Source organism: Malaclemys terrapin, chromosome 10, assembly GCF_027887155.1.
Source record: "Malaclemys terrapin pileata isolate rMalTer1 chromosome 10, rMalTer1.hap1, whole genome shotgun sequence".
Taxonomy (NCBI): Eukaryota; Metazoa; Chordata; order Testudines; family Emydidae; genus Malaclemys; species Malaclemys terrapin.
The window spans coordinates 76,712,979-76,738,297 of record NC_071514.1 but is presented as its reverse complement, the minus strand read 5'-3'; the positions used below and the strand labels follow the sequence as shown (position 1 = coordinate 76,738,297).

At 47.8% G+C, this 25,319-nt stretch overlaps 1 protein-coding gene and 1 long non-coding RNA gene across 2 annotated transcripts in view; one reads left to right on the top strand and one right to left on the bottom strand.

Moving 5' to 3' along the window:
* Positions 1-7,204: 7,204 nt before the first annotated feature.
* The window catches only part of LOC128844695 (uncharacterized), a 50,085-nt gene continuing 31,970 nt past the window's right edge, over positions 7,205-25,319 (bottom strand). The window contains exons 4-5 of the long non-coding RNA XR_008446522.1: positions 11,568-11,802; positions 7,205-7,886 (exon numbers count right to left, since the gene is read on the bottom strand). This is a non-coding gene — a long non-coding RNA (uncharacterized LOC128844695). The remainder of the gene's footprint in view (positions 7,887-11,567; positions 11,803-25,319) is intronic.
* Positions 14,353-18,205, top strand: LOC128844692 (galanin receptor type 1-like). The gene is made up of 2 exons (XM_054042623.1): positions 14,353-15,346; positions 16,131-18,205. The coding sequence occupies exon 2, from the start codon at positions 16,275-16,277 to the stop codon at positions 17,604-17,606; it is 1,332 nt and encodes a 443-aa protein (XP_053898598.1). The 5' UTR covers positions 14,353-15,346; positions 16,131-16,274; the 3' UTR covers positions 17,607-18,205.

Genomic DNA, 25,319 nt, shown 5'->3' with positions numbered 1-25,319 from the left:
TCCTACTCCGGAATAGGGTATGGATTAGCTACATTGCTGTGGAGGCATTGATCTAGGGGATGTGTAAGAATGATGCCAGAGAGGGGCATGTGCCTACTGGAGCTTGGTACAATGTCGACATGATCACCAATAAAATCTGAAAAATGGCACTGCGTGAAGTAGCTTCTACATTCATTGGCCTCGTGTCCCAGCTCGCAGGCAGCCCTCTGTCCTCCAGGAGAGGAGGTGATCCCTGACAAACGGTAGCAGAGGACTCTGCTCCTTGCTCCTGCCCTCATACAGAATGAGGCCTGTCCAGTCCCTTAGAGAAAGCCCTGGTTTAAAACTCCACCAGTTGGTCAGGTCAACTGGATTATTCCTCCCCTGGGGCTCTAGCCAGGGTCTGATTCTCCAGCCACAGGGTACAAGCAACTTTCATTGACTTCCGAGGGAGTCACTTGTATCCAACAGTGGGAAAATAAGGCCCTTTGGCATGAAAGGAGGGTGTGAAACCAAGCTCCTGTTCAGAACTTGGGGAATAAAATTTGTCACTTAACTAATTTTGCAAGATTTCTCAGAATAATTTTGTCCACGCTGCAACAAGATGCATATCTGCTCTACTCTAACCCTGCCAACTCTCCTGTTATGATACAGCTCCCAGGAGTGATTCTGTGGGTCAAAAAGGGGAGGGGCTTAAAGGAGCACTGAGCCAAGATGATTTTATCAGAACACAAGGCAGGCACAACTAGAGTCCATGCCAAGGGATCCTAGAAGGACCGAGTTCTAGTAATTATGTTTTTCAGGATAAGCACAAGATGCCATATTTTTAGCGGCCAGACTCAATCTCTCTCTCCCTTTTCTTCTTCCTCCCTTCTCAATCCAATGGAATCAACACACACTCACTTGTTCTCCTGTTTCTCCTTCCCCTTTTCCTCTCTGACATTGTCCACCTCTTTCTCCTCTTTTGGGGGTATTATGTGTCTGACCCCTTGACTGCACTCCAGCAGGAGAAAGGCTGCTAATGGACTAACTTGCATCCAGTGACATAAACATGTCACCATTGTTAAATATGAGCATGAATTAATTCAAAAGGGCAACTACAGCTGCCCTCAAATCATCCCCTTGCTCCCTAGGCGTTAGATAGAGTGTGTTCCAAATGGCAAGCCATAAAGAAAGAGAACAAATGGCTGCTATCTGCCATTGCTGGCAAGAGGGATAGACTGTGTACTCATCACAGCTCCTGTACTATCTCTGGTCATTGGAAGGAGTCATTGGAATTGTTATCTGTCCAGTGAAAAGTCAAAGTTTTGCTCTGGCCTTTTCAGAACTCTTTAGTTTGATTGGCTGAGGTCATTCTCCTTTCCTTCTATTTATAGTCGTAATGATCTAAGAGGAAGGGGTGAATAGTCTGCCAATCACAATCTGCCTATACTGCAAAATCTACATGAGTCTTAAAAGTGTGCGGTATTTCCAGACTATAACTCGAGGACATTATGTTCTCATTGCAAAGACTGTACTGGGAACATAGGAAGGCCCAGAATAGATGTGGTCACATTAAAAAGAATAGAAAATATGTTTTGTAAATGGCAACCAGGCCGGTTACAAGACAGAAGGTGGAAATTGTGATAGATGTACCTGGATGACAGGAGTCAGCACTTAGTCTCCTTGTTCATCAAGTCCTTACCACAAACTGGGTCGCACCTTGACCTGGAGAATCCCCCTTTTTGGAAGTGAAACACTCTTTCACTCTCCTTGTTCATTCCTTTTTGGAGCTTCCAACCGCTCTGAAGTAAAACAACCACTCCTGGGTCCCACTGCCCAGCTGGGGGTCAGTCTCAGAGGAGCCGGCTTATTTCCAAAGGAGCTGCATTTATAGTCTGATCCAGATCCAAGTTACAGTGGCCGAAACCCACAGTTAACTCTGCTGAAGTCAATGCAGTTACACGGTAGTAAATGCAGTAAAACAATGCAAGTGCAATCACACTCAGGACCTATACAGCATAAAATTCACCCTGTCTGTCTCTGATAACGCTGAACTATATTTGGAAGAAATTGCTCTTTTTATTTGTCCCTAGTGGGAAGTTTCATGATGCTGATTATGCTTCATGGGGGAAAACTGATAAGGGAATTCATAATAATTATACTTTGCACGAAGCCCCATCTATGTCCCACCACTATATAAATATTCCATTATTCCAATTACTTCAGTCATTGAGCCTGGATGAACAAGGCAAACATATTTCAAGTACAAATACATAAAAAGAGGTGCCATAAAAAATTAGCCAGCAACATCCGATTGCACCGTGTCTCTTCTAACACAGTCTCCCTCCGCCTGCCCAAGAGCTAATTGGCTGATCTTACTCATGCATCATCTGCACAGGGAAACAGAGCGCAAACTTTCCTGACACATCAGTGGAGCTGCTGTTGGGGTAGAAATATTAACCACTCCATCCTCACACTGAAACTTTTGCTTCCCTGGCAATGAAAGGTACTTGATGACTCCTGGCTATAGCATGTCTCATTCTTGCAGATAGAAATGCTGATATGGAGCAACTAATAGCCAAAGAGGATCCCTGGAGGCAAGACATACACATAGCTCAACTAGGGTGACCAGATGTCCCAATTTTATAGGGACAGTCCCGATATTTGGGGCTTTTTTTTATATGGGCTCCTATTATTCCCCACCTCCATCCCGATTTTTCACACTTGTGTCTGGTCACCTTAGGCTCAACGTTATGGAGTTCTCTCTCTCTCATGCCTCAACTGGGACGTACCCGCTGGCTCAGAGTCACCCTCTTCACCCATTTGTTGATCGCTACACTTGAGAAAAAAAATTAAGCACCCTGGTTTTTACGGTGATTTAGGCTTCCTTTGCTGGCCTGCCACTGCCTGCGTCAGGCCTCTGGATCAGTGTCATCTATTGCTGCTCAGGTTCGCCTGAGAGGTTTGCTGAGCCCTTCTCAGGAGAGGATGAGGCATGCTGATGGTGGCAGGAGGCTGCTGATTCCTGGTCTTTTGGCTACAAGAAAAAGAAACGAGGCCTCTTCCCCCAGCTTTAAACGGGCCTTCATATTAATGCTTAGGGAGCTGAAACAGGTGGGAGCTGATGAACAGGACGCTCCCCCATAGATATATATGAATCCCTTGGAGAGTTTAAAACCCTGTTAGAAGACAGAGAAGCAGAATCAGCATATGTCCTGCAGCCCTGACGGACATTAATTCACCCCCAGTGCCACTGTTAACTCCCCTAGTCTTATGCACCCCCAAAGCAATAGCTTCATTACGTCCCATTTAAAATGACTGGGCACAAGAGCTGGAGCCATGCTCCGAAGCATCACAAAATGCTCCCAGATCCTGGGTATGGGGGGAGAGGCTATCTGTTCTTAAGCCTCCTTAGTGGAGTAAGACAGGACTGTAGTTATAAAAACAGAAGCTGCCGCTGTTACTGGTTTACGTAAAAGAGAGAGGAAACCTAAAAGAGATGCTTAGCTGCTATCCTAGAACCGCAAGAGAGAGGAAGATTTACAGGCTGGAAGAGATCATGTGTCTGACAATAGCTGAGACCCCATGATTTCCAGGCTGAAGGAGTCCTCTCCCTATCTGATACATGTTCAGACCGATTTAGCAAGAGTTTCTGGCCTGTAACTGTCTCAGGTAAATCCCCAGGCTAGAGTTTCTTGCCCAGGAGTTTCCTTACTAGGAGGGAATGCTGAATCTCAATGTACTTAAACAGGTCGATGAGTGTCTTTTTATTGACAGTGTAATTTTGTCCCTAGTTGTTGCTACCTGGGGGCAATAGAGAAGAAGTCGTTATACCTGTAGCAAGGCCTGATCTTCCTCTCATTTATACTGGTTTTGCATCGTAGCTCCAGCGAGTTCAATGGAGAAGAGAATCAGACCCACGATCCATTGCCCCTGATCCTTGTAATGGATTCTGTGCCTGCTCTGCTCCTCGGCGGTGGCCCCCTGGGTCAGGGCCCCTCCGGGCTTCGCTGAGTCAGGCAGCGTCACAGAAAGGAGCCCCGCAGGTGTCTGACGGACATGGTGTCCGCTGATGCCTGTGACATTGAGAGTCTGGTCATGACTCTGACACTCTTAATAATTGTCACATTTCTCTGTAAACAAGCTCTGGCAGCTTCCCTACAGCCAGCTGAGCACCCTGGCTCACTAATCAGTGACAGTCACGTCCAATCAGCAGAGCATGCTGTCCAGTGATGTCAGACTATGTGGTGTTCTCTCTGCCACCCTTAACAATGGGCTCTTCTCTGACCATATGAGCTGCTGGGTAGGTCCTACCTTGGGAAAGCTAGTGCAGGATGCGGGGGGGATGGGAGAAGTGGCTCATTGCCAGTGCTGACTGGCAATGAGGAATACTGAGGCCTCCTTCTAGTTCTGGAAGGAGGAGGGGGAAGGATGGGAGTGTTTAAAACCCATTTGAAAGGGGGAGATGCAGAGCCAGCACGAGGTCTGCAGCCTTGGACAAGACTGATGTACCCCCACTGCCACTGTAATCCCTTAGCCTTGTTACTAATTCTCCAGTGATCAACTTCTATCCTGCCTTGTTTCATTCCCTGGGCAGTGACTCCTGCTGGAGAGAGCAGAACTGATTGGGGCAGGCCACTGAACTTTAGCCAGCAATTTTCTGTGAACGTCAGCCTGTGTTTCTAAATTACTGCCTGGGCCGTTCTATGACACTTGTAATCCCCCTGCCCTTCCCCACACACACCATTGTCACTGAACCTGGTGCTGGGGAGAGCAGAGCTGATTAGCAACTGGCATCTTCCTCACCCACCACCACTCTGAACTCATCTCTGGATCTAGCAGACTCCAGCCTGGGTTTCTCATTTACTGCCCAGGCCTCGAAGCCCCATAAATCCACAGGATTTGTGGTTTCTTTGTGAGGGAACTGAAGGAAATGTGCCTTCTTTCCAAGAAAATGGGTGGGGGGATGGAGAAGTAATTCACTATTCTAGGGTGAGACAGTTCCTAGTGCTACCGGCCAGGCCCAACTGCCACAGTTTGGATTAGTGAGTCTCAGTGGAGACTGTGTGTGCTGGAAAGGGGGCAGATGCTTTTTCTTATGGAGTTTATGGGGAAGGGGATTTCTTAAAAACACAGGACAAAGCCTGAAGCATTTGAATCATTTCAACTTGGATGGGACACTCCAGCCTCGTGGCTGTGGGGCTAGGGGTGAGGGCAGCTACCATCCTCAGACACTTGCTGCCTGGTGGCTCTGGAGATTAAAAGCAGGCTTGAGAGAGATTATCTGAAACCAATAGACATAATACAAAGGGCCTGGTATTGGAAGCTGAAGTCCTCAGATTATTTGACAGTTATACCATTATATAATACCAGTGACCACAGAAATATTATTTATTAGCCTATCAGGATCCAAGTTTATTACACACTCCAGTTCTTGTGGTCTGCTCAGAACCCTCCCCCCTCAGCGTATTTGGATGCAGCACCACATCACGTGTAGCACTGCAAATTAAGGTAATAAAGCTAATCAAATCTCTTGCTTCATCAGAGCAGAAGATGATTGCCTGTTGAGATCAGGAATTAATTCTCCATCCCATCCCCTGTAATAATAAAAATACTTAGCTCCTATATAGCACTTTTCATCTCTCTACCGCAAAATGCTTTGCAAAGGGAGGGCAGCACCATCACCCCATTTTACAGGTGGAGGACCTAAGGCATAGAAAGGGGAAGTGACTTGGCCAAAGTCACAGAAGAGGTCAGGTCAATGGCAGAACCTGAAATAGAACCCAGTTCTCCTCACGCCTGATTCAGTGTCCTACCCATGGGACTACACTACCTGCCTGCAGCCTTGTTCTTCATGGCCTTACTCGGAAATCCCGGATATCTCCTCCAGCCTTTATGGACTAATACACTGACTTTCAACCTTTCCAGGTGACTGTACCCCTTTCAGGAGGCTGATTTGTCTTGAGTATCCCCAAGTTTTCACCTCATTTAAAAACTACTTGCTTACAAAATCAGACATAAAAATGCAAAAAAGTGTCACAACCATACTATTACTGAAAAATTGCTGACTTTCTCATTTTTACCATGTAATTATAAAATAAATCAATTGGCATATAAATATTGTACTTATATTTCAGTGTATAGTATATAGAGCAGTATAAACAAGTCATTGTCTGTATGAAATTTTAGTTTGTACTGACTTCGCTAGTGCTTTTTATGTAGTCTGTTGTAGTACTAGGCAAATATCTAGATGAGTTGATGTACTTCCCTGGAAGACCTCTGTGTACCCCAGCGGTATGCGTCCCCCTGGTTGAGAACCACGGGACCAATAGATAGACCCAGGATTGCAAACCCAATGGGCAAGATCCCGTTAAGTCTGTTTTGCACCACTCAGCAAGCCAGGTCCCACACGCTGTGTGTAATGCTGGACCACCGCAGTTAGAGAAGGGGCCTAGGCCTGTGAGCAGTGAATTAACCTAAGGTGCATTATCTTCTGCTGCTACCTGCTTTTCTTTCTATGTTAGGGGCTATCCCTTATCCTTTCTCCTACTTCCTTTGTTTCAGATTCCACACTAAGTGCTGATCTAAGTGCCATGCATATCCCGGTTTACTTTCCTCTTCTTTAACACAACATCCTGTCCCAAAAATAAGATGTCTGGGTGATTTACAGCACCAGCTGCCCCTTGGCTGTCAGAAACAGGAATAAAACCGAGGCTCAGCCATTTCAGCACTTAACCTTGGCCTTTGCCCTAAGCGCTAGCTGTGTTGCTAGCGCATATTGGCTGCCACACTGAGCCCAGAGGTTGCTACCTCCCAGAGGCCCAGCAGTGGATGACCAGCTATAGCTTCTGTAAATTACCTGGGGTGCTTGTAGGAGAACCATTTCACTAATATAGATTATGCATTATTACTATAGAGAAAAGGCGATCTCCATGGGGGATCCTTTTCTTATCAAGGACTGAAAACTGTGGATTTTGAACCTCTCTGAATGTGGGGGTGTTTGGTTCAGCCTATTAGAGAAAGCTGAAATATTCAGACCCAAAAGTTGGGTACTCAGATTCCAGGTACGTCTCCCTTTGTTACCCTGCTAAAGGCTGCAGAGCAGGAATCCTCATGATTTGCTGAGTTTGTATAGAAAACATATCAGGTTTTATTTGTAATACATGTCATTTGATCTCCAGACATTGTTACGAAAATGGCCCTACTTCAGCAACTATAGCTAACCTAAACCATATAAACCCCAGCAGATCCAAGCAGAAACAAATAGAGTCAGGGTCAAAATGTCCCCTGGGCGATAGACTTACTCCCTCCCTTTGTATTTTACTTGCTCTAGTCTCCCTGAAACCCTTTACTGGCAATAACATTTTTATTCCAATAGCTCTTTTCTCTCTGCCTTTCCCTCCTGTCTCTTTCTGTTTCCACTCCATTTCCCCCTTTGCCTGAAGCTGGGAGCGGGTAAACCACACTGTCAAATTTAAAGCCTTTGTCATATGATGCCCCCAATTAGCAGTCATCTGATCCAACTGAAAATCCTTTGTCATGTGATGAGCTAGTAGTCAGTTGCTCCTGCTTCTGGGTGTAAACAGAGGAAGTCTGTTAGAGTTTTGCAAGCCTGGAAGTGTTTAGGTAGACAGATTCATGGTGATTGGGAAATTGATGGTCTCTGGATAATCTAGTAGCTCTTTACCATCCTGGGCTCTTCTTCTCAGTTGTACTGGCATTATTCAGGTGTAATGCCACTGATGTTAATAGTGTTACACCAGTGTGAAACCAGTGTAGCTGAGAGGAGAAGCACAACCACCTGACTGCTGTGATTCACCAGGTCTTGTTTATTTGGGCTTCATTTTCAGGCAGGTTCTAAGTATTTCTCCCTGGTGATGAAGGAATGTGTGTTTTACTAAGAGAGTGGACGTGTCACTGGTCATCTAAAAAGAGAAAGAAAAACAAACCTTCATTTCATCAGACTGACCTTAGTGGTAGCCCAAGAGAGAGAAGGTGCAAGATGCTAGAACAGCCTATTGCTTTCCTGCTGGGATAGGAGAGGCATATAGATTAATGCAACCCTTTGGGGAAATATATGGGTCCTTGAAATTAACAGGAGCTGCAGGATCACAGCCCCTCTGGAAACTTGCACATAAGGTTTGAAATCCTTGACTTTATCAGCAGGGGGGAATCTCAAAAATATCAACATCTGATTTCCATGAGCACCAAATTCACCTCCTGCCCCATGCCCCAAAAAATCCTGAGTGAAACAAGCAGTAGCAGCAAGACTGGTGCTTTGCCTGAGAGTTTTCCCTTTCTTTCCCAGACACCTCAGTGCATTGCGGTGGGAAATTCACGGCTCCCCTTTGAAAAGCCCATCATGTTATAAAACATATTGATCTTTCGGATGGGGTGAATTTCATGAGAGATGGGTCTGGCTGAATATGAGCTCAAGATCACTTGACAATCTTGCTTGTGTATTTGCGCTGTAAGTTAGATACGTACAGTATTGATTTCTACTGGCAACTAGTTTCAGAGTTAGTACAGCTCTGCTGTTTATATTCACTGGCTCGCTTTTTAATGAGGTTGGGTCAAATCCCCTCCCTCCCCCTGCATATGACTCCATTCATTTAAATAGAGGTCCTACAGGGGTGAATTTGGCCCAGTATTTCTCTATCACTCCACAGATTTCTATGTGCTTTCCCTCCTGCTCAATCCAACAACAAACTATTTGGGGGAAAATCACTCTTTCAATCACACTAATGGCAACACGACCCGTTGTTTGGTCTTGAATCAATGAACACTAAATCAGACCAATTCCTGTCCATATAGTTATCTTTTTATTCCAGCCATTGCGTTTCTGTACGGCTCAGTCCATGAGACTCCTAGATAACAAGAGTGGCAGCTGCAGAATTTGGCTTACATGTATGTATAAAAACAGGCATCCAGGCAATTCACAGTCATAGATCCAAAAAATGACATATTGTCCGTTTAAAGTACTTAAAAGGACACTCATAAACTTAAAATTAGTCATTCTTTGTAGGAATTCTTCTTAGGAAATTGAAAAAACGTCTCTCAATATTGTTCTCTTCCATTTATCAAACACTGATTTCCCATTTGTTTGTTTTTAAATAGATCTGAAACGTACTTAGCTGTTTTGGTGTATTATCTTTAAATGATATAGCAGATGCGAGTCTGACCTCATGCTAGATTTACACTGATGTCAATCCATTACCTTCGGTGGAGTTACTCCTGATCAACACTGATGTGAATGCAGAATCAGGCCCACAATGTCTTGTGCACCAACAGCATCCATCACGCCAGAACATTTCTGGAAATGGATCATGTTTGATTAGCCAGCAGAGGGAGCAACAAACCCTGGTTTAGTAGGTCCCAGAACGATGGTTCTTTGGTTTTTTGATGGCTTGGCTATGACTTAGTATGGGCTTTTTGAGTAATGAGGTACTGAGACTCCAGAGGACTTACGCTGTCAGGGTAACTTTGGAGGAGGGTAACATTTAAAGTACTGTAACATCCTCCTTAAGGCAAGATATCGGTCCATACACACATAGAGAGAGAGGTCTCTATTACTTTGTTGCTGCCATTGTTCACTCTGCTTGTGTGTCCTATCTCTTCCTCCACCCTGTGTTTGTCTTGCCTATTTACATTGTAAGATCTTTGGGGGAGGGACTTTCTATGCCTCTGTTTGTACAGTGCTTAGCACAAAGGGGGTCCCACTCATGGTTAGACTTAGGCTCACCATAATAATAATAATAATTTGTATGGTATTTAACAGAGATAAAAGAGCACATGGGCCCTGCCCTTAGGGTAAAAGGAAAATAGCAGCATGAACTAGATTCAGGCCAGGGCATGGAACTGAAACGGCATTAGTGACACTGATGGATGATCTCCTCCTCTCAGTGGTTAGAGGGTCCACATCCAATTTCAGCCTCCTGGATCTCTCTGCAGAATTCAATACTTTAGACCATGAGACTCTTCTGTCATGCCTGAGAGAGATGGCAGAGGTCCAGGGGAATGCACTAAAATGAGCTGAGTCCTTCCTGGAGGAATGCACCCAACCACTAGTGATGGGAAACTGCCCTTCCACTACTAGATCTCCCACTTCTGGAGTCCACAAGGACCAACTCTCTCTCCAGACCTTTTCAACATCTACATGCAAACACTAGGTGAATGATCAAACAGTAAGGACTCAAGTGCCAGCAATATGCAGGTGATACATAGCTCTACCTATCCTTTACCACAAACAACCACACCACTGCCACCAAGATGGCCTGGTGCTTGGATGAGATCAGTTCCTGGTTGAAGAACGGCTGGCTAAAGCTGAACCCAAGCAAGACAGAGATGCTGCTGATGGGCAAAGGAAAGCACTTGGAAGAGCTTGCAGCCATGGTGCTGTCTCCTTTGATGGAAGGTACACAACCACAGTTAGTCAATTCAGTCTGCAGCTTGAAAGTTCTCCTAGATTCTTCACTGATGCTAAACTTTCACATAGCATCTGCATGTAATACTCTCTATCACCTCTGGCTGGCTAGGAAACTCCATCCCATCCTGGCGGATGATGACCTGGCCTCAGCTATTCACACCTTTGTCACCTCTCAGCTGGACTACAGCAATGTGACAGACATGGCCATGAAGCCGTCAGCACCTAGAAAACTCCAACTAGTACAGAATGCTGTAGTGTGTCTTGTCAGCAACATAGGCTACTGTGAACATACCATGCCTGTCCTCCGCTCTCTGCACTGGCTTCCCATAGAATTTCGAACCAAGATTGGGATATGGTCCTTATCTTCAAAGTGCACTCAGACACTATGGTGATAAGCGTGGTATAAGAACCATATAGAATAAGGGCTTGTCTACATGCAGGGTGAAATCCTGGCCCCATTGAAGTCCATGGGAATTTTGTCATTGACTTCAAAATAGCCAGGATTTTACCCACAAACTTTAAGTCGGTTCATTACTGACATAGGCTAACTTAATATAAGCCATTTCTTAACCATTTTACAGAATGTCCACTCAGGGGTTTGCAACAATTTAACTAAACTGGTGCAAGTTTGTGAGACAAGCCCTACCCAAACCTCACATCACCGCTGTGAGGCAGGCAAGGACCATCCTGTCTATTTTCCAGATCAATTCAGAGGATCCAACTGTCTATTTTCCAACTCAACTCAGCTGAGAATAACACTTAATACCCTTATATTTGGAGAGGAGAAAAGTTTAATTGTGGGGTGTCATCACTTGAGTGGTTTGCTGTAACTGTATGCTGAACTGAAGGAGCTACTCCTCTGTTGCACTCCCAAGTCTAGAAGTAGCTAGGAGTCAGTTTGGCCACTGGCATAAACTAGAGCAGCCTCAAGGCTTCTCTAACCTATGCTGATTACAATGGGTTTTAGGATTGCCAGAGCAAATCCCATTCCAGCCACATAACTTCCCGCTCTACCACACAGCCCTGGAGCACCCCTACACTATGGTGTCAGGAAAAGGTGGCATTGAGCCAGCTATGCTGCCTTTGCCCTACCCAAGGATCCCTTATGCAGCTGATGCAAAAGGCACAGTTCAGGTTTGAACATTTGTATTATGTTTACATTATATAGGGAACTACTTACTATGAGCTCTTCCGAAATGCCGCAAAGCCCCAAAGTGGCTGAATTGGCCTGGTTCTCCTTTCACACCAATCTTGCACAACTGTAATTCCATTGGCTTTAATGGGGTTACTTCTGAATCATGCCTTTGAGAGACCATAGTCAGACCCATAATATGCAGAGGTGAAGAATGAACTCCTGTATATTTGATTTGGACTTCATACCAGTGTAAACCAGGAACAGCTCCACTGAAGGCCAACTGGTGTGAGAGGAGAGAGAGAGAGAATTTGATGCTCAGTGTGTTAGCTTCATTGGGATGCTCTAGCAACTTCCTTCTGGCTGCATGCCACATCTTGAGATATTCGGCAACTCTGAACTTGTTATCAATATCCTTGTTCCTCTCTCACCATTATATATTCCTCCCCCCTGCGGTAATGTGTCCTCCTGATCCATGAGTTAGAGATGATTAGGCACTTGTGCATCATGCCAATGCAGTACAAAGTTAGATTCACTGCCAGTACCTTAATTATATTGCACCACTGATCATCTTAAAATGTTGTTTGATATTTTAAACTTTAGATTTTTCAGGCTTCTTGACAGTGGACCATGCAGGTTGCCAGTAGAGTCTGTGGGGGTTACTACAACTAAATTCATTAGTTTGGGCTTTTGGAATCTTTTAGTGTATGAATATAGGCAGACATAGTCCATGATCTAAGTATAACATCTTTTAAGGGGCACTGGCACATCTCTTTGTTCTTCACCTGGCCTTTTATTAACACCCTGTTAGAGTTGTATGTCTACTTGCCTCTGCAGTGTTAATGTTGTGTACAATGACATGTCTACCTTGGGAAAATATGTGATATGTGAGCAAGGCCTGGGGGCTATGTACATTTCAAATGTTTAGCTCTGGCCTTAGTGATGTAGCCATTTGCTTTTGGCTTAGGTGTGAAATGATAGCAGATGTCAGGGATCCAAAAGGGTATTTGTGCATTGCACCGGGAGGGCTGTGTGTGTCTTGCGCTTTGAGGAAAATAGTAGAAGTTGTTTGTCTCTGGTGTCCTACAAATACAGGTATGTGAAACTGAAAGGAAATGGATTTTGACATGACCAGAGCAAACACTGTTCTAAGGCATGCCAAGAGATTTATACCCAGATCACATTTCCCCCTCAGACTTGAGGTTCTATTGCTGATTTTTATTTCATTTCATGGCAGGAAGACTGGAAATATTTCTCTTTCCCTTCACATAAATAGATGAAAATAGATGGAGGTTTTTCCACTGAGTTCAAGGACATTTACAATTCATTGACAAACAGCTTCCACCTGTGAAAAGGGAACCTCAAAACCAGGACTGGATTATCATCCTCGCCAGCCTTCTCTTCCTCCCATATGGGCAGCATATAGGGAGAATTCATACTTTTTTCCTCTGGGGAGGCAAAAGGAAGAGAATAAAGACTAACACCCCCCGTGTTTTTAATTGTCTTACCCCCCCCCCATGCCATCATTTCAACTTTACTCCCTGATGGAGACCTCACCCTTTTTAGTGACTTTATTCCATGATTTAGGCCCATGTCTTAGGGCTTGTCTACATTTGCATAGGTACAGAAATAGGTAAGACAATCCCTTAGTCTTCAAAGTTTTGTTCAGGCAAGGACAAGATTCATCCATCCATCTCTGGTAAGTGTTTCTAGAGGGCCTATTTGCATGTCTGTTTATTGATCGGAATTAACCATAAAGATAGGATTAACCCTATTGTACAGTAAAATTAAGCAATAAGATTCCCAAGTCTCTCCCACAGGGGGCAGGGTTGTGGCTGAGCCCAAATAATCAACCATATCTGACGCTCCCCGGCTGTCATTCGCTTCTGAGCCATTAGCTAGTTATTAAACCTCTTTATCTCTTATTGCTGATCGAAGATCCACTGCCAAACAAGCTTAATTCAGTTAGCTTAAAAGGGAGCATAGTTCGGCCCTGATGGCTTGGAGTTAATGGCTTTTAATAAAACAGCATGAGAAGGTGCTTCAAGTGGGGGGCTGTTTTTCCCCCCTGTAACTGTAAAGCAAGTAAGGAATTTCCTCTTGGCGCGGGGTGGGGTGAGGAATTTAACCTCAACTGAGCACAGCCTCAGTCAATCATTGAAGAGTGGGACTGGAGCAAAAGTAGCCGGTGTCCTGCTTTGGACGCTGATTGGAGACATTTGTCAGCTCTTTCAAGCCACTGAATTGTTTCCAGCAGCGAATCGATCCCTTTCCTTCCCTGTTCTGGCTCCGGCTAAGCGAAGCACCGTTTCCAGCCCTAAACAATCTTCTCTCGCAGCGTCTCTCCCGGCTCCGAGGGGCGCGCTGGCTGTAGGAGTAGGGGGCATGATGGGGCAGCGGTTGCGGCTCCCGGGCAGAGCCCAGTGAAGTAACACCGAGGGGGACAAAAGACAGAGGCTTGCAGCAAGCGGGCAAGCCCTGGCTCCAGGGCCGGCGGGACGGAGTTCCAGGGACTCAGCCCCCGAAGCAGACCCGGCGCTGGAGCAAGGGGGCAGCAGTGGCGAGCCGCCCGCGGAGCAGGAGGGGAGAGCTCGGGGCAGCCGGGCTGAGACAATCAGCAAACCCACTCCCGCCAGGCGGGGCGAGCCGCAGGAGCGGATTGGCTGGAGCGAGGGGCCCGGCGAGGAACATGCCCGAGCTGCTGCCCGCCTGAGCCAAGCCAGGCAGAGCGGCGCCCAGGTTACAGGCTGCCCCGCCGGGTTCGGGGCTCACTCGGCCACCGCAGCCGGGCACGGAGCCCGGGCAGACGGGGCGCAGAGCGAGTCCTGGGCCGCTCCGCTCTTGGAGCTGTCCGTTCAGCACCAGGGGATGCGCCTGCCCCTCCGCCAGCAGCCGGTCACTTCAGCCACCAGCCGGGGCAAAGCCCGGGGGCAGCCGGCCGGCTGAGCCGGGGGCCGGGCCGCTGCAACCGGCTGGGGCTTTTCATGGACAGCCCCAAACTTTCCTGCTCGGCGCCTGAGACGCCCCAGGGGTGGAGGAAGCAGCAGCTCCCAGCCGGGCAGCCAGCGCAGGGACGGGGGCAATAGGGAGCCAGGCACAGAGCCAGGGGTGTGTGTGTGTGTTGAGGGTGTGTGGCTGTTGAGCGATCTGCGTAGGGGGAGTGTTTGTGTAGAGAAGGAAGTATGAGTGTGTCTGTGTGTGTGAGAGAGTGCAGGGGGTGAAGGTGTGTATGTGAGTGCAGGGTGTGTGTGTGTGTGTGTGTGTATAGGGTGTGTGTGTATAGGGTGTGTGCGTGTGTGTGAAAGAGAGAGAGTGCAGGGTGTGTGTATGTGTGTGAGTATAGGGTGTGTGTGTATATGTGTATGGGGGGTGTAGTGTGAAAGTGTAGGATGTGTGTGTGTGTGGGAGTGCAGGATGTGTGTGTCTATGACTGTGTGAGAGAGTGCAGGGTGTGTGTGTAAGAGCAGGGTGTGTGTGTCTGTGTGTGAGAGAGAGTGCAGGGTGTGTGTGTAAGTGCAGGTGGGGGGTGTCTGTGTGTAGACGGCACTGTGTGTTTGGGCGCAGAGGGGAGCGCGTGTGCACGCCGTGAAGTGTGTCTGATCGCGTGTGCGCCCGAGGGGAGCGGGCAGGGGTGTACCAGGTCTGCGGGTCAATGGGAGCAGCTCTCAGGGCCACTCCCGGGAGTTCCCCGAGTTGGACCCACCGGTCCTGTTCGCTGCTCTCCGCGGCCAGGCGCGCTGAGCTCTGCGCACAGCGTCGGGCATCAACCCATCAGCTGCAGCGCCGTTCGGCCCCGCTCCCATCTCACAGCCGGCTCTGTGCGCACGGTGAGTGCCGGGACAGGGGGACGGGGACTGAGCTGTGCGCAATGGGGAGCTGGGCTTGCCCAGAGAAGGGGGCAGGGCTGCTGGACACAGGCGAGGGGAGCTGTCTGCTCAGCACCACACCTGGGGCCATGCGGAAATACAACTTGAGGTGCCAGGGGAAAGTCCAGCTGTGACACAAGCGCAGGTGGAGGCCTTTCCACCCTCCAGGGGCATCTCCCCCCCAGCGAGCGGGGCTGACAAGCCTGGGCTCTATCTGGGACAGGATAGTTTGATACTAACAGGCATGGCTCTGGGCTTCTTCCCGCTCCTATCTCTGGGCGATGCGGGAGGACCCGTTTTTCCAGGGATGTAATGTCTGGAAATAACCACAGACTCCTACAAGCAATGACAGTGCTGTCCAGGGGTCAGAGTCTGAGGTGTCTGCCCAGCATTTACTCAAGCACTTTCTAGGGGAGGACATTAGCCAGCCTGTGAATACTGGGGCTGAACTAAAACCTTTAGTGGCAGGTTATTCCATCGCATGCAGGGTTCTTACACCTTCTTCTGAAGCATCTGGTGCCAGCCATTGTCAGAGCAGGATAATGGACTATGGGTCTGAGCCAATCTGACAATTCCTATGTTCCTAAGGATTTAAAGGCATCGCCCTATGCATGGAGCTGATAAATTCACGGGGAATCCATTTCTGACTATGTACAATTCCCCACACATGATTGAGCAACAATTAAGAAAGGAAAATATTTACAGTAGAACATTCTGACCCCTCTTCATTTACTCTCTTTCCCAGGCTTGTATGAGTCCATCGAAACATGCTAGAACCGCTCAGGGTCCAGTGGTGGCAAAGGAGCTTCAAAGACGGAAGAGACCACCAGTCTACCCCTGAGGGGTGGTGTTTCCCTGGCTGCTTCTGTGTGGCTTGTAGGGAGCAGCAATGAATTCCTCCTTGCCTTTCCCAGAGAGCCACCTCAGCCTGCAGGAGCTTTTGAAAGGGGAGAACGTGTCCCTGCCTGGAGTATGGAATGGGAGCCAGGAACTGGACTGGGAGGAGCTGGAAAAGATGCTCTTCCTGTTTGCAAAGGAGCCTGTCACCATCAGCCTGACCATCCTGTACCTGCTCTCTTTTGTGGTGGGATTTGTTGGGAACATCATGTCCATCAAAGTGCTCACCAGGAAGCGTAGCAGTCGGATGCCCAGTCTGAGTGCCACCAGGAGCCTCCTTATCAACCTGGCCATCTGCGACTTGATGGTGGTGTGTGTCTGCATGCCCATCACGATGGGGAACTTGATATACAAAGCCTGGGTGTACGGGGACTTCTTGTGCAGGGCTGTGCCATTCATCCAGGCCGTGTCTGTCTCAGCCAGTGTGCTCAGCCTCACGGTCATTAGTGTGAACAGGTATTACAGTGTTCACAACCCTCTGAATGCGAGGTCCTTCTTCACCCAGAGGAAGATCCTCAGCGCCATCCTGGTGGTGTGGGTCCTGTCCTCTGGGATCTGCATGCCCCTTATATTCATGAACAAAAGGGATGAGATTGGGGCAGTGGAGGGACTGCCATTGGTGTTCCCAATCTGCAGGGAAATATGGCCTCAAGAGAAGCTCAAGCAAGCCTACAACTTCCTGCTCTTCTGTGCCCTCTACTGCCTGCCTGTGCTATTCAATATGGTCATCTGCTTCCTGACCGTGCGAAGGCTGTGGAGCTGCACCAGCCAGTTGAAGGAGTGCAACTCACTGAACCGATCCCTGCCAGCCTCCAGGCTGAAGATCCGCAAGAAGGTGGCCCAGATGGTGGTGGCCCTGGTCCTGCTGTTTGCCATCTCCTGGCTGCCCTTCTACATGATGGACATCTGGATTGACTTCAACATCCCCAACTCTTTGCAGGATGTGACTGCATCTCCCTGGGTCCTGCAGCTCAGACCTTTTGCTCAGTGGCTAGGCCTCACCAACTCCAGCCTCAACCCCATATGCTATTGCTTTGTTGGGAACCTCTACAGGTCAGCCAAAGAAATGAAGAGCAAATACCACCAGAGGATGGTCTCCCTTTTTAACTTCTCTCTGTCTGAAGGGACTGCACCTTCTTCTGTGCCTGAGTTGCTCTCTTACAGGAACTCCATGGACTCTACAAGGAAAGAGTCCAGCTGCACCCTAGCAATGGGCAAGAGGTGTCAGGGGGACTCTGACCCTAAGAACAACTGTGAAACTTCACTAATGTCCTGCCAGCCTCTGTCTCTAAACACCATGTCTAGTGAAAAGACTTCTCTGTAATCTTGTTCAGGAAGAACACCTATTAATACATTCATCCTTACTAAGAGGTGTATCAGACTACCGCTGATGGCCATGTAGTAGGTTTTTCTGAATCTGATATTCTAAAGAGGGAGAAGAAACCTAACATGCCCTCTCCCCACCTCCCCCGCCCCCAAATAAAGACAGAGGAAGGAAAGAGAGATAAAGAGAAAAAATGCGGAGAAAAAGATTACTTCTATTTTAACTGAGATGAACTTACCAAAAAGGACAAATTATCTCTATCAGAGACACCTGGACACAAGAAATGCACAATCCTCTCTCGCGTTAAAAGCTTTCACACTAAATAGATAAACTTCCAATCAGATGTTCTCCTCCTGCAGCTCCATCTCTGCAGAGATGCAGGTTTGATACATTAGCAATTGTACTTTGACCGCTCGCTACTGCTTACCCTGAGCTGATAAAGTCCAAATGGAACAAGCTTTCCTGGCTGCAAATCACATCAATCGTAGTTGCAAGCAGTAAAGAAACTCTAGAAACCATATAACATAAATAGTATTAGCAGAGAATTTCACACGCTGTGCCACTTGAGACATCATTGTCTGATCTGTAACACACCAAGCTGCCATACAAACAAATGTTAATGAAGTGAGTTGTCTGTGACATAACCATTACAGTTCTGTATTTGGAAATTCAGAAGCGATAATGTGGCCCCAGAGCCCCTCTGAGAAGTGCAGTAGGAAAATGGGCTCTTTTGGATTGGGAACATTTTCCTTTTGGTGGTTTGGATATAACTGGATTTCTGTTAACACATTTTACGCTCAGAAAGTCAGCTCGCCCACCGCTCTACCTGTACAAAGCAAAGACAATGGCATGTGAAAATAAAAGTAAAAGGTGTTTTATAACAATAAAATCAGAACCAAACCGTAATCTGTAGTCCTGTTATATTTCTCTGGGGAGAAGAGATTCAAAGTGCTTTTATTTTCCTAAAGGGGAAATGCAGGTTAAACTGTGTGCTATTAGCACTTCTAAAGGAGTCTTTGCTAAGTAAATAGTAATGATTGTTTATTTGTACTATAACAGTGCCTAGAGCAGAGGTGGGCAAACTATGGCTGGTGGGCCACATCTGGCCTGTGGGACCATCCTGCCTGGCCCCCAAGCTCCTGGCTCGGGAGGCTAGCCCCCGGCCCCTCCCCTGATGTCCCCCCTCCCCCCGCAGCCTCAGCTCGCTCCGCCGCTGGTGCAATGCTCTGGGCGACAGGGCTGTGAGCTCCTGGGGCAGCGCAACTGCAGAGCCCAGCCTGACCCAGTGCTCTGTGCTGCAGGTGGCGGTGGCGGCATGGACTGGCTTCAGGCAGGCGGCGTGGCTGTAGCGTCGCCAGCCACCAGTGCTCCAGGCAGCACGGTAAGGGGGCAGGGAGCAGAGGGGGGTTGGATAGAGGGCAGGGGAGTTCGGGGTGGTGGTCAGGAGACGGGGGTGTGGATAGGGGTTGGAGTGGTCAGGGGGGAACGGGGTTGAATGGGGGCAGGGTTCTGGGAGGGCAGTCAGGAAGGAGCGGGGGTTGGATGGGGTGGCAGGAGGCAGTCAGGGGCAGGGGTTCTGGGGGCAGTCAGGGGATAGGGAGAACGGGTGGTTGAATGGGGCAAGAGTCCCGGGGGGCTGTCAGGAATGAGAGGAGGGGTTGGATGGGGCGGCGGGAGTCCAAGGGCGCTCAGGGGATAGGGAGCAGAGGTGTGTGGATGGGGCAGGGGTCCCAGAGGGGCCGTCAGGGAATGGGGCAGTTGGATGAGGCAGGGGTCCCAGAGGGGCCGTCAAGGAATAGGGGGAGTTGGATGGGGCTGGAGTCCTGGGAGGGGCAGATAGGAGGTGGGGGCCTCCCCTAACCGGCCCTCCATACAATTTACAAAACCCGATGCGGCTCTCAGGCCAAAAAGTTTACCCACCCCTGGCCTAGAGGCCCAGGCCCAAATTGTGATTTCATTGTGCTATGCAGGGGTTCTCAAACTTCATTCTACCATGATCCCCTTCTGCCAAGAAAAATTGCCACACAACCCCAAGAGGGGGGAGTGAAGCCTGAGTCTACCTGAGCCCCGCTGCCCCAGACAGGGGAGGGTCAAATCCCCAGGGCTTCAGTCCCAGGCAGAGGGCCTAGAACCTGAGCTCTGACACCCAGGGCTGAAGCCCTTGGTCTTCAGCTTTGGACCCAGGTGATGTCCCGACCCACAGTTTGAGAACGGCTGTGCTAGGGATTCTCAAACTGGGGGACGTGACCCCTCAGGGGGTCGTGAGGTGGTTACACGGGGGTTGCGGGGCTGACAGGCCTGAGCCTGGCCATGCATGGGGCTGACAGGCCTGAGCTCCCATTAAAATTAAATTAAATTAACTTCCCCGTGTTTAATTTCTAAGGGGGAGTCACAGTCAGAGGTTTGCTGTGAGAAAGAGGTCACCAATAGAAAAAGTTTCGGAATCACTGATATATATTCATAACAAAAGACCAAGCCTCTTCCAATGATCTGACAGTCTGAATAGACACAACAGGTAAAAGATGGGAGAGAAAGATACAACATACAAGTAGAAGATTGGGATGAAAGTTCAGGACCACCTCTTACTATATGTCTGCACAGGAGCGCCGCCAGCTTTTCTGCCACCCTAGGCGGCGGAAGGTCCCGCCCCAAAATGCCGCCCCCCACAGAGACCGCCGCCGAAATACCTCCACGGTCGCCGCCCCTCAAATTGTAGCGCCCTAGGCGACTGCCTAGGTCGCCTAATGGGTTGCGCCGGCCCTGTGTCTGCACAGTGCCTACCACAATGGGGCCCCAAAGCTGGCTGAAGCCTCCTGGTGCTACCATAATGCTCTGTTCTCTGCTTACTCACTCAGCAGCGCTTGGGAGAGTAGGGGTGTTGTGTCAGTGAGCAGCAAAATGAAGGAAGCAGCCTTTGTGGCAAAGGATTTCACATACTGTGAAACCTAAACTTTGGAAGACTAGAAGCCATCTTATTAGAGAGCAGGGAACTCAGTGTTCTGGGGGAACATACGATTCAAGTAACATCCCACTGCCTCCCAGGGAGCCTTTTGCTTTGAGAGTTCAGAGACAGCCAGACCGAAATAGCCATCTGTCCCAGCAGGATTTCCACCTTTTTAATGATCATTAAATAACATTTCATGTTACTAATGATATGCCTGGAAAACAAAGGATTGTCTCCTAACAGACAGTTGCATCCAGAGTCTGTTTTCCCTTCTTTGTGTTAAACGGGCACAAAATCACAATTAAGCATTTTTACAGTGAGTGATAAATGTCTCCTGACCGCTGTGCTCAGTGTGAAAATGCCATTTGCATTTCTGCAGGTGATAACTCATGGGACGTGGACAGCGCCTGTTGCCGGGTACATAAAAAGCTGGCCTTTTAGTACCCTTCAGGGGAACATTTGTAATGATTTTATTTTTCCTTTCAAAGCATATGTCAGTGTTGGTGAAAGATGCCAGGCTGAGGAGCAGTAGGGGCCTAATCCAAAACCCATTGACGTCAGTGGGCTTTGGATCAGGCCCTATAAATTGAAATCCTCTCCCCACAGACCAGGTGCAGCACAGCACTGCAAAACTTCCCTTATGTTGCCTTGATAAATGTACTCAATCTTGTTCTGAAGGATCTATGTCTAGGGAAATGAGGGGAATATAGGCGTTGCCATATCAGATCCATCTGGTCCAGTATCCATCTTTGAGAATGGCCAGTAGTGGATGATGCAGACAATGGTACAAGGACTCTGCAGTGAACAATTATGGTATAACCTTCCCATGGGAGAAGTTTCTTCCTGACCCCATCATTTATTGGGTTTATTTGTGCCCTGAAACATGAGGCTTTACGTATCCCTTAACAAATTCTTTAGAATCCTATTGAATGAAACTGTGGGTGTTGTCATTATCGATAAACATTTCTAACCCTTTCATGACTCCTACAAAGCTCTTGTCCTCAGTGATATCTTGTGGCAATGAGTGCCACAGGCCAACCATGCCTACCTAAAAATATTTCTATCACTTTCAATTTTTATTGAACATCCTCTTGTTCCTGTGTAAAAATAGGAGTGTCCAGTTTAACTTCTCTGTACTATTCACTACTTTGTCTCCCTTGAGAGGAGAGGAATAAGAGAGAACATCATCAACTACAGCCTCGGTCTTTCCACAGAGCAATCTCTCCTTGCTTCTTATCATCATTACTGGTAATGGAATCTCCTTCCTGCTCCATACCCATTCAGTCCTTGACCTCTCTGCTGAAACTACCCAGAGGCCTATCAGTTATCATGGCTTGTTTCTGGGACATGCACACCTGTTTACTACAGAGAACACCAATTTATTTTACTCAATCTACCCAACAACTGCTAAATAGTAATGATTTTCATTCACTATCACCCCAGGGCAGATTTGAATCAGTGATGTAAGAGGGAAAGCCTCTGTGTCCCATGAGACATTCTGTCCCTCAACAGGTCTGGGTCATTCAGCCGTGTCTGTGTGACGCACGCTAGCTCACTGAGGCACAACCGCAGCATTTGGGAAGGTGGCTTTTTTCCTCCCTGCTCTCTGATAAGACACAGCTATTTATAGCAGACCAGATCCCCTTGGAGTCCTGCAATATCCTTGTTTCTAATGCCTGACAACCTGACAGGCGTCTAAATGCCATTAATGCTTCAGGCCCTGTGAGGAATACCAAGAGACACATCTTTGTTTACCGAACACAGATAAATTCCCTGCAAGCAGCCAAAGCTAAAGGTCTTGCTCATGGTGTGTAGATTAGCAAACATATTTCTCTGTATACATTGATCAGCGGGGGCTGGATAGTCTGGGAAAGTGCATTTTAAAGATACTAAATCTTTTCCTAGGAAAGCCCCAAGAAGTCCAAAGGAAATGTCGTAACTATCTAATAATCATCAGATAGTCCCAGGAGCAAACGGGCCCAGTTTAAAGAGCTCTGGAAGGAAAACGAAGATGCAGCCAACAGTCATCATGGTTTCATAGTCTTTGTTTCTCTTTATCCCCATCCGTCCTTGTTTGCCTCTGCTGAATCCCTCACTCTGGGAGCAGTAGGACAGGCTAACGATGACCAGAGGATGGCATTGCTGGGAAGCTGAGTTGGCCTTCCTCGTTCCTAAGGCCAGTGGGCCTTGCTGAGTCCAAACACATGAAGGCTTTCGCCCTGGGCCATAAGAACAGTAGCACAGGATGCATTTTGGCTTCTTGATTAAAAGATGACTCCAGGTAATCACTGAAAACACACCCACACTTGGATCTTGGTGCTGCATTTAGTGAAAGGTGAAAGGCTCAGAGGTTCAGCTTGAGGTTTGGGGTTCTTCTTATTTGAGCTAAACTCATTGCTGGTCCCTGGAACCTAGTTACTAACCTCCCATCACATCACATAGCAACTACCCAGGACATGTGGGCTTTGTGAAAGGAGAAATCTAATTATCCAAGCAGTATAACTACTAACTGTTTCCACAGGAAACAGACAGTGAAATAGGTTAAGGGCATTGACTCATTTTCCATTAACAATGTTGTTAATACACCCCAGCTCCACTGTTTACCCTACAGGACCTCACCCTATTCTAAGCTTTGCCAGACTGGCTGCAATTCTGCCATTTGAATCAATATGGGCAAATATGCTGCAAGGTGGGTGGGTTTAAAGTAACTTTATCTGAATCTCTTTGCTGCTGCAGGAAATCACAGACGGTTGCTCTGTGGTGCCTGGACGGTCCTACTGTCTCTTCCTCTGCCAGCAGTCCTGTGCTCTCAGTTCTGTCTCAAAGCCTTCAGCACCCGGGGATGTATTTTCTGCCAGTGAATCACTGAGGAGACACAAAGCTTTCACAGTAATCTTATTCCAGAGACACTGGTTGTCTCTAACTCCTATTCATAAAGACATGGGGGGCTGAATTCAGACCTGGTGTAACTCTATTAAAAGCAGAACTTTATGGGTTCCATGGGACATGAACTGTCTCCTTGCCTGCTGCAATAACTGTATATTAACGCTGACACAGCAGAGACTGGGGAAAGCTCTTTCATTCATTGCCAAAACAAGTGAGTGCTGCTGGAGATGCTGCAGGGGTGCCCTCCCCCGCTTTCCTCCCTTCACCCCATTTTCCTTCACTGCTCCCGCAACTCTCACCCATTCCCTCCAACCCCTCGGCTTCTCCTCCATCATCTGCACCTCTATTCCCTTTCTCCATCCTCTTCCCCAATTCTCCATCATTGCTCATCAATGTATTGTTTATTATTTATTCCTCACAAGTATTAGTAATTATTATTAATAATAATACGTGTGTATATGTTGAGTCCCTGATGTGCATAGCCATGAGCAGAGACATTTAATATTCTGGTCCCACTTACACTGCTGTAAATCAGGAGTGACTCCTTTGGAAGCCAAAGATGTTATGTGGGCGTGAATGAGATCAGAATTGGGCCCATGATCCTGCCCCAGAAGTTTGTCATTTACATGGATTTCCTTCAGTCTTCACCGCTTTGATTTGCCCCCATGGCTGGTCTCCAGCTGCAGGCCCAGATCCTCAGCTGTGCCAGAGCACCCCAGGCTGCAGATGAGGACAGCGGAGGAAGCATACATCACTGTCAGCCATCTTTCTACTCCCCTGAATTTGGGACAGCTAAGAACCAGTCGAACCCCTGGCATAAGTTAGAGCAGCCTCAGGAATCCCCAGCTGCCTGGTTTAAAGTTGCTATTCTGGGGGCACAAAGCAGCCTTAGCAGAGGTCAGGATCTAGGGTGACCAGACAGCATGTGTGAAAAATCGGGACGGGGGTTGGGGGTAATAGGAGCCTATATAAGAAAAAGACCCCAAAATCGGGACTGTCCCTATAAAATCGGGACATCTGGTCACCCTATCAGGATCTGACCCTGTCTTATGATTCACCATCACTTACCCCTCAAGAATCTCAGAGGGCCTGCCCCATCCTTGGAATAATCCAGAGCAGGGCAAGAAGAGAGTTCTCCACAAAGGGGGGAGAGTTCTGTTTGCTCATATTTTACTTAACTAACCCCTGCCCCTCCCCAGAGATGGAAATATCAGGCAGGTTAAATGCAAAGCCAGCAGCACAGGGGGTCAGCTTTGTGTTTCTCCTTCAAAGCTCTTTTGCTCTGGTAGCAAGTCCACCACCCAGACACTTGACATACTCTAAAATTAAATCAATGGGAACCGCAATGCCACAGACTGACTGTGGCCTCCTACATTTTCTTATGTCCCATATGGTGGAGAAGGAGGAAGTTCTCCATATTATCTTTTTAGGAATATCATCCGCACCTCAGTTTTCCCATTTGATATTAGCCTCCTGACTGCATGGAATTAAAGCAAAGGAGGCTGTTGGGAGGAAACAAACAGGAAATGAAACAATGACAAAGATATGGTACGGCCATAGCTTAAGGAATACCCAGGACCCTTAAGGAAACAATGGGGGAGCTATTAATTAGGAAGTGCTCACCTGCCTGGTTCCAACCAGACTTGCAAGTTAATTTTTCCCAGGCCTGAGCCTACGATCCAGGGGACACCAAACCATTAAAGACCCCTGTCTAGAGAGGAAGTGGGGTGAGCAGGCAGCAGTGGCTGGAGATGAGTCGCTAACAGAGAGAAACACGCAGAGAACCCCCATCTCTCCCAGGAGCAGAGGGCTGGGCTGAATGGAACTTACCCAAAGCTTGCAAGGTAAGAATAAAAGTTAGGTCTGACCCAGGTGAATAGGCC

Excerpts from the sequence above, each read along its gene's own strand:
- LOC128844692 (XM_054042623.1), top strand. The coding sequence starts at position 16,275 with ATGAATTCCTCCTTGCCTTTCCCAGAGAGCCACCTCAGCCTGCAGGAG.